Consider the following 9,736-nt stretch of genomic DNA (forward strand, 5'->3'; position numbering starts at 1 on the left):
CTCTCCCCTTCTCTTCTTCTTTTTTTCTTTTTCTTGGGGCTCTGTGTATTGTGTGGCCTTATGGGCCCCTGTATGTATTCACTAAGTTAGGACACAAAAACTTACTACAATAACTCTTGCACATATTAGATATTCTCAGAGATGGGAGACGTGGAAGATTAGTTCTTTAGGCCAGCTTTTGGTTTAACCACTTCCTGCCCACAGTCTGTAGAATAAGGTTTCCCTGCATGACACCGTTATGACAAAAATACTTTAATCTTCAATTGAGCAGCTACCAACCAACCAACACTGGCAAATGCCAAATCCATCTGTTAGAGATAGTTTTAGTTCCCAGTAATGATTGGGAATCAATCGGAGCAGTTCCTGATCATGTGATCAAGCTACTGTAGTCTATTGAGCACTTTAATGACGTGATTGTTGGATACAATTGCAGTTTATTTACATTTTACAAATTTGCAAGTTATTTACATTTTTTTAAAGGGTATAAATTTAGTACATTTTCAAGCCCATAAAGTTTGTTTTTATAACAAAAACTTTATATACAGTATATATATATATATATATATATATATATATACTATATATATACTGTATGCTTTTGAGAGGTGGCTTGTAGGGGGCCCAAAGCTGGAAACCTGATTGGATCTTTAAGTCTTGGGGTCTTTTTATCCTTTACTGCTCATGTGCTGCAAAATGCCTTGCCATGGATTGAGGTGCACTGCATTATTTAGCAAGAATTTTTGAATAGGCAGCGAAATAACACCTGCAAATTATTTTTCACTGTACTGAAGCTTGCAACTTACTGGTGCCTTTTAGCTTAGGAGCAGTGTGTACATACATTGGGGTGCCACAGTACACTTGGTGTAAATGAGCTGGTATTCCAGCTTTGAGAAAAAGTAATGTAACAAATACAGCTAAACAAATTGCAGTTTTCAAATAGATGCATTTTGGTTTTATTACCTCTTGGTCCTCATCCTCTGACAATATGGTATTTGCCCACAAGATGTCGCTGTGGTAGGCGGAACGTTTCTTCCCTGGGAACCTTTGTACAGAGATGTACACCACGGTGACTGTTTTGAAACTGAGAAGTTGAAGGTGAGCAGTTGGTGTCCCCTGTTTCTATGTGCACTCATTTCCTGTGTGTGCTGAATATTTATGATAATTATGAGTTTCCAGCTGTGGGGGAACTACAATCCCCAGCATGCAAGGATAGCAGCAGTAAGACTTGCAACTCCCCAAAGGTTGCAGAGCCACAGGTGCAAAGTTTTCTGTATACTCCAGGCAAATCAAGGCAAATACCCAGAATATTATTACGTTTATTATAGCTGTTATGCCTTCCATCCAACTCCTGATTGGCTTCTAGTGCTGCTTTTTCCTTTACTAGTCTGAGTCCTGCATTACACGGGGTTGCAAGAGGTTGATAAAATGTCACAGGTACACAGGTAAATGTCAGAGGACAAAGACATAGTCACTGTTATTGCCTGTGAGCTGATATTTTTCTGACTTACTATGCCTTGTTTTGCACTGTGACTTTGTATGGGGACAGCCATCTTGCAAGAGGCAGGGTTTTGCTTCCTCATGTCGGAACTGCCCCCTGATGACTGGTGGGGTTAATATTTAGGACACAGCAGGAGAGGTGGAAGAAGCATATTTTAAAGAAATGGATGATGTAGAATCAGGGAGGTCCTTGAACTGCAGATTGTCATGTAAAGCTTTCACTCCAGCAAAGGGCACGACCATCTTGGTAAAGTTCTTTGCTTCCTGAGGTTAGAGGAGCTCCTGCCCCTCTGATGACTGGTGGGGGTAATAATGAGGGCAGAGCAGGAAACACAGAATAAATAATGGATGAAGCAGGGAGATTCTTGGTGTTCAGGTACAGCGTCCTTTCCAGCAAAGAGCACAGCCATCTTGGTAGAAGAAAAGCTTTGCTTCCTGAAGTTAGAGGAGCTCTTTCCCCTCTGATGACTGGTGGGGGTAATAATGAGGGCATTTTTTTTGTAGATCTGCTCTTTAGAATGTTTTTGGGGAGCTTTGAATTAAATTCCCTTAACTGATTTAGATATTTTGTCCTCCATGGCTTTCTAGCAACCTGCATTGGGAGTCAATCTTGCAATCTGATTCGCTCAGCAAACTGAAAAATGTTTGAGCCACGGTATATTTATTACATTGAAAAAATCCTGCGACACACCCCAAATAAAAATGTTAAAAAAGGACACTCTGTAGCTAATTCTCTTGTCTCTAAAAATAAACAAGGCAATAAAGCTACCTACTGCCACCCACTGACATGTAAGAGTATTACATTACAGTCACTACAGCACAGACACTCAACAATGGTAACTGGATAATTTCCTACGGTACACCTAAAGATCTCCAAAGGCACACTAGTTGAAAATCACTGCAATAGGGAATAAATTTGTTTCAATAGCACTTCAATACCTTGCTTGGCCAGTAGGTGGAAACCACAAGAAATCCTAGGGGCAGTGCATGGACCTAAGAGGTGGATGGGCCAGCATTGTTTAGCTTAACTTCAGAAAATGCAAACTGTGCCGCTGTTTTTTCTGTGATTAATGAAAAGAACCAGTATATGTTTACAAGCCTTTTATTTTTTTTTTTAATACTTCTGATCTTCACACATAAGAAGAAGAATGAATAACAATCAGCAAAACAGCCAACATTTGTAGGAGAAATGCTCTACAAGGGGAAAGGACAGTATATGTTTATTTAATGACCGCTTACTATTTCAGGTTACCCATCCTTCTCCATGGTGGCTGCATTGGTTTTCTTCTTTCAGATTTTTTTCCCCTTTATCTTTTACCTGGTGTTCCTGCCAGTAACACAATTGAAAGTGACAACCCTCACTTGAAGCAACCCTTAATGAAGCAGCAGCGTTGTCACCATAGAATGTAATTTATTAGGTCTTATGAACATCCATCTCTTTCCATCTCTATACAGTGGTGGAAGAAGCCAACTGTGCAGAACTGATCCCCCCCTATTGAACTGACTTGGGACCCCTGTTGGCTGAGCAGGGTTCAGGGCCCTTGTGCAGCAGCACACTTTGCACCTCCCTATGTCCGTCTCTGTCTCTGTACCATAAGTGTGAGGTGTTCTGTAATTCTTATTCTATACTCAGCAGCTAATCTCTATGTTTTTGTTTCACAGGAGGCCTCTGATATGGTTTGCCTTCATGCCTTAAGGACTCTTCTTCCTGCTGCGGCCAGAGGTTTCATCCGACGCAACAAAATCTGCATCCGCAACACCTCCGGCATGTCTGCTGGTAAGATTGAACACTTTGCATCCTGATCTTCAGACCAATGACAATAAATATCAACATGGAATTTATATTCTGGTAGAGGAATGATGTCAAAGGAACAAAGTGAGTGTTTATTTCCCTTAAAGTGGACCTGTCACTGAGACATGATGTAAGCTGCCATTGCTGACCTGGTTGGTGTTCTTATCTTTTATACCATCGATATCACTGAGCCAGATTGAGATACAGCTCACCTTATTGCAACACCGTTATCTGCATGCTTGTTTCAGGAGAACCAATAAAACCAAAAGATCAGCTTTACATCCAGGCAATCAGCATTCCTTAGATAGAGTTCAGCAACGGCAGTTTCTTCATCTCTCAGTGACAGGTCCACTTTATTAGGTTTCCTGTCTTGCACATTACAAATGAGTAGTGAGAGCATTACATGGCAATGCTGTTCCCAATTACTTCCCACAGCTTCAGGACTTTCTGAATTGCTGAACTAAGTCAAGTATGCAGCCAGTGAAGTCCGTGCCTCTGGTCTGTTTAGTTGTTTGAGTCATTAAAGCATTACCATTATAAGATAAACATATCAGCAGCATAATTTCCTGCGAGATCAGCAATAAGAGTTTTGTAGACAGCTGCTGGGTTCTATTAATTATACAAACAGAAGCTGGGACTGATTTTCTAAAGGAGTCAATAAAATTCACTTGGGAAAGGAATTTTATAATCAGGGGGATGAGTTCTGTCATCCAATCATGTGAAAGCAACCACATTTTTTTCTCTTGCATGTAATTTGGTATTCACCTCATTCATTTCTTTTCAAAAAACCTCTGACCCCTTTGGTAAATTTATGTGAATTAGGAGAGTTGATAGGACAATTATCAGTGACCTCTGACCCCAATCCCCCAAATTAAATTGTCCTGCTCAGACAAAGCAAAACCTGCAGAAGGCTGGTGATGCAGGTTTCAATCTAAGAGACATGCGGCCGGTCATTGCGCCTCTGCTGCAGTTTGTATTCATGTGGTGCTGTAATGGCTGCGCTTGCACAGATCACAGGTGAGAAGGAAGAGAACTTTGACTTTCATTTGGTAAATAATTACAGGACACCTAGAGTGAGTCCAAGGTACGAGTGATCAGCAGAACATTTACAGAGCTGCTCATCTCCTGCATCCATCATGGACTTCTTATGTAGGAACTGTTGCAGATTGCGGAATAATGGGAGCTTATGCATTTCTATGATAAGGATGATGTAAAATAAAGCATCCATATGTTAAGAACCCTTGTGGTTGCAGTAAATTTGCAAGTCACTGGGCATTATTATGCAATGTTTGGTGCAATGGGATGCAATGCAATTCATCTAGAATGGCATTCGTAGCCGTCGTCTGCCATTTTGTAAAATGTCACCCCCACAGATTATTATTATTATTATTAATAAACAGGATTTATATAGCGCCAACATAATACGCAGCGATGTACATTAAATAGGGGTTGCAAATGACAGACGAATACAGACAGTGACACAGGTGGAGGAGAGGACCCTGCCCCGAAGAGCTTACAATCTCGGAGGTGGGGGAAGTAGCACACAATAGGAGGGAGATATGGAATGGTGGGAAGTAGTGAGGGTTTAGGAGACAGAAGAAGATGGGTAGGTGATGGTGAAGCGTTGGGCTTTGAGGGCTCTTTTAAATGAGCAGAAAATAGGAGCAAGCCGAATAGGACGAGGAGACCATTCCAGAGAGTGGAGGTTACAGTAGTCCAGACGGGAGATAAGACCGTGTACAAGGAGTTTGGTGATCTCTAGGGACAGGTAGGGGCGGATTTTGGGGATGTTGTGAAAGTGACAGGACCTGGAATTGTTCTGAATATGGGGGTAAATGAAAAAAAAACATAATTGGTGTCGCTAAAATTGACCTGAAGGTCACAAATTGCTCAAGGAACCCACAAAACACAACAATCTCTGATAGGATCCACTGGTTGAGAAATACTCCTTTTAACTTGCTTATGAATAGAGATCATAGATGCCTAAACTATATTTTGCAGCACTGCTATATGTTGGATAGTTTGACAATAACCCAGTGACTGTTTTCCCTACCCAGATAGTTTAGGATTTCGCAGAGCAAAGTGATATTATCTCAGCAAATACCCCCCACCTTATCTCACCTTCCTTTCTTCCCCTTACTTTGTTGCAACTAATGAACAAATCAGCTGTACTGGTGATTCAACATCACTTATTTGGTTGTGTTGCAGTGCCTGGGCTTAGTTGCAGTGTTCATATTCTAGTGCAATGATACAGTGTAGGAGGTGACATGCTCCCCCATACTCAGTAGTGCCACAGAAGGAGAAAGCTGTAAGGAAGCATAGGCAATGTGATATAAGGGGGTATTAATGGGGGTCCCCTTCGCAGTATTGTTATTATAGATTAATTTTCTTTCCTTGCAATATTAAAATAAATTATTGTAAATGTAAAATGTAAAGTTCTTTTTGCAAAGCTGATCCCATTTTAAATGCCTGAAAGCATAACCCATTTCCACTGTCCCTTAGCAAAAGTTGAGATTCTGTCTGATGATTGGCTCACTGTACGCTTCTGATTTGTACAGATCAAGTCTTCTATCTGACCCTGGAATCAGAAGCTTTTTTTTGTTTTTGTAGGTTATAACCAGGCCAATGTGGTAATTCTGCACAAATCCCTAGCTGATGATTTTGAGAAGTTCTGCCAAGCTAACAGCGGCCCCCTTCCCCTGTTATATCGCAGTTCTCCAGGTGAATGGAAGTGTCCGCCACTGAGCTTGGAGTCCGATATACGGTAAGTGTAAAAGGAATTTTGTCTGTCCTCCCTAAATCATTTCTTCCTGCAATTTGCATGTTAATGTTTCCCATGCTGGGAAGACATTATAATTTGTTTTCACTGCTGTCCTTCTCCTTTTTCTCATTGCCGGAGAGGAAGCTGTACCTGGGGACCTGCAGTGCAAGGATCTCTCTGCTTTTGCTCCATCAGTTCTGTAGAGCCTTTATTCCTCCTTCTTTTTTTGCTGCTTCTTGCTTTGTATTTCTCTTTACCATAAAGCAGTTTGTAATATACCTGTAGCCCTCCCACAATTTGAAGCTTCCTGGTTTCTGTTGTAGGACGGACTGCCCCCTGTATCGGAGATATGAGAATGGCACCTTCGCTGGAAGTCTTGCAAACCTTGAGAGCTACTCAGAGCAGATGAAGGATATGGTGACCTTTTATCTGGGTTGTAGCTTTTCTTTTGAAAATGCTGTGCAGAAACTCGGGGTGCCTGTGAGGAACGTGGAGCAGGGGCGCAATGTGAGCATGTACAAGGTAAGGGGTGGTGTCAATGATCACATGACTATAGACACCCCTTTTCTTCCTCTATGTCATTTGTTGTTTCTCTTCTGCAGACGGCCATTCCCTGCCACGGTGTGGGCAAATTCTCCTGCAATCTGGTTGTCACCATGCGTCCGATTCCTCAGGACAAATTAGATGCAGCAGCAATAGCCACACATCCTATGAAACAATATCATGGTGCCCCCGTCCATATCGGTTCCCCAGGTCAGTGGCTTTTATTTCTATTTTTTTCTTTTGTTTTTTTACCACATTAATATTTTAATAAATATTTTCCTATTTGTTCTTTGAATACATAGCTGGGTCTTAAACCATCACTACTTACCCACCATTCCATATCCCTCTCCTATTGTATGCTGCTTCCCCACCTCTTAGATTGTAAGCTCTTCGGGCCTCCTCCTCCTGTGTCACTGTCTGTATCTGTCAGTCATTTGCAACCTCCTTTTTAATGTACAGCGCTGCATAAAATGTTGGTGCTATATAAATACTGTTTATTATTATTAATAATAATAATAATAATAATCTTGACATGTTTTACTGCGCCCTACTGGAGTACAATGCTAGGTACAAACAAAATAAACATTTTGGCAGCGCACAGGCTTTTCTTCTCATGCCATGTCTGCTATATAAAAAAACAAACTCTACAACACATTTTATTTTGACACATCTGGGATATATTCAGTTGATTTAACATGACCAATTGTATCAGCATGTATTGTATTGTATTGTATTGTATTGTATTAACATGACCAACAGTATCTTGTGCTGATGGTTTTTTGTTTTTTTTGATAACAGACCTGTTTGATGGGTTATTTGAAACGATATTAATTATTAAATATCCTGACCTTTTGTTGTTTGTGTCTACTTCTAGATTTTCTAGGTATAAAGGATTTGCAGAAAACAGATTATGGTGACCCCGTAGAGTCTCAGCCAGGGGATGTCCCCGTCTTCTGGGCTTGTGGTGTCACTGGTGTTGAAGCCGTCATAAGTTGCAGTATGTATTGCTCTATACTTGCTTACAATGTTTTGAATACATTTGTCTGTTTATGCAGCCAAAAAATGACCCCCCTAGCTAACCTGTCATCCAAAAAATTCATGGTCATTGATTTATTCCCCACAATAGCAAGTCTAATAAAATAATGAACACTGGCAAGTCATTCATGGGAGAAATGATAAAGCAAATCATTGGATTGGCTGTCTGTGAACTTCCTCCTGCCATCACTTTGGACCTGATTTATCAAAGCCCTCTAAGAAATGAAAAGATAGATTCTCATGGGAGAACCTGGGTGATCTATCAAACCGGAAATGGATTGAAAACATTTGCCAACCAACACCAAATAAAAAAAAAAATGCATTCCAAGATTTCTAGTTCACTCAGGTTCTCCTATGCTAGGCTATTTTCTCCAGTCTTGCAAAGCATTGATAAATCAGGTCCTTTGTGTCTGCTTAGGTGTGGGACAAAGCAGCAGGTTAAAAAAAATTGTCCTCTAGCCCCTCCCACACATTGTACATTAGAATCTGCAGTCAAATAAAGCTCGCCTCGTTTCCTATCTAAAGATGCCCAGCATCCTCATTCCCTTTACCTGGGCCACCCCTGCCTTTTATTATTGCATTTCATAAGGTGTGTTTTACCTGAAGTGGTCTGCATACATTTTCTCCACAGTGACATCCAGCCATGGAGACGTTTTTATAATTGCATGTCTCCTTCCTAGAGCAAGCCCAATGCTCGTCTTTTAGGACTGAGGGCTTTTATTAAGATTACTGAGGCTGAGTGCTGTGATGTTTTCAGGATGCCAAATATAAGTCTTTCTTTTTTTTTCTTCCCTATTGAAGCCATATATAGCACTCCACCTGCCTTATATAGGGAAGCACAGAGTAATAAATAAAATCATGTAATGGAAAAGTTATTTTTAAAAATGTTATTAGCTGGTTGATGTGAGAGGGTAATGAAAAGATAAAATATAAGCAGATTAAACTTTGGCTTTAAATTCCTTCCTTCTCAGGTGCCCATACTTGTTTTCCCTGCTTTCCTCTCATTGGTTAACAAATCTGGTACTTGATTATTTGTTGCACAGTATGGCTTGTACTGTGTGATCAATAAAAATATCAGACTTCTCGTTTCCCTGTAATCTGTCCATCGCCTATTTGATCTGTCTGTCTAACATGGTAATTTAGCAAGCAGGGAAACCAAACTTTCATCTTGTGATTTGCTTGAACGTTATTACAAAGGTATATGTTTTGTGTAATTCTCCAATATGTACATTTGACGTTTTACTTTCATTTCTGTCTCAGAATCTCCCCTGGCATTCACACATTCTCCTGGCTGCATGTTTATTACTGATGTAAAGAATGAGGATGCACCAGAATCCGACTCTGGCCAGACCCCTCTGGTTGTTCAGATCTCTTCTGATCCTCTACACTACAGCTTGGTCTCGCAGCGGGCAGCAGACAAGATCCGAGCCCTGGAGAAAATCATTGGAGTAGATCCAGGTAAATGCTTGTTGTCTCTACTATAAGGAATGTGTGACAGGGTTGAGAACACAGATCATTTGGGAGACATGGAGTAAGTGTTGTCACCCATAACTGATGTTGACATCACACCCAAAAGAGAAAACACCAGGCATTATTTTATTGTTTCAGGTGACCGAGGAATTACGAACCTTCTTGTCAAGGATGAGCTACTGAAGTCTTCTTTGTCATTATCTCATGCCAAATCGGTCCTAATAACCACGGGCTTCCCCACACACTTCCAGCACCAACCTCCTGAGGAAACCGATGGACCACCAGGGGCAGTCACCATGGCGGCTATGCTACAGGCTCTAGGGAAGGAGGTTGCTATTGTGACAGATGAGCGTGCCATTGATATGAACAGGAGCATCATAGAGAAGGCAGTAGAGCAAGGTTTGTTTCTGATTTATTTCAAATTACCTTCAGTTACCTATATGATTTGATTTTGAACTGTAAATCCGTTTGGTAATTTGGCCTGATGTGCTCTGCATATTCAGTCACAATTTATCTCTTTCATTATAAAGCAGTAATGACTCAAATTATAACCCGGGATGCAAATCCATTCTAATTCTATTACCAACTGCTCCTCTGGGGCAGAGTTCTGATGGGATCTGACAAATAGGAAAAAAAAA

At 40.8% G+C, this 9,736-nt stretch overlaps 1 protein-coding gene across 1 annotated transcript in view; it reads left to right on the forward strand.

Moving 5' to 3' along the window:
• Positions 1-1,055: 1,055 nt before the first annotated feature.
• The window catches only part of DGLUCY (D-glutamate cyclase), a gene marked incomplete in the record, with an annotated part of 106,851 nt that continues 98,170 nt past the window's right edge, over positions 1,056-9,736 (forward strand). Inside the window, 8 exon segments of the mRNA XM_072428316.1 lie at positions 1,056-1,095; positions 3,160-3,274; positions 5,900-6,053; positions 6,374-6,572; positions 6,653-6,803; positions 7,468-7,590; positions 8,889-9,086; positions 9,237-9,497. Coding sequence (XP_072284417.1) covers positions 3,172-3,274; positions 5,900-6,053; positions 6,374-6,572; positions 6,653-6,803; positions 7,468-7,590; positions 8,889-9,086; positions 9,237-9,497 — 1,189 coding nt within the window.

Source organism: Pyxicephalus adspersus, chromosome 12, assembly GCF_032062135.1.
Source record: "Pyxicephalus adspersus chromosome 12, UCB_Pads_2.0, whole genome shotgun sequence".
NCBI classification, from domain to species: Eukaryota; Metazoa; Chordata; class Amphibia; order Anura; family Pyxicephalidae; genus Pyxicephalus; species Pyxicephalus adspersus.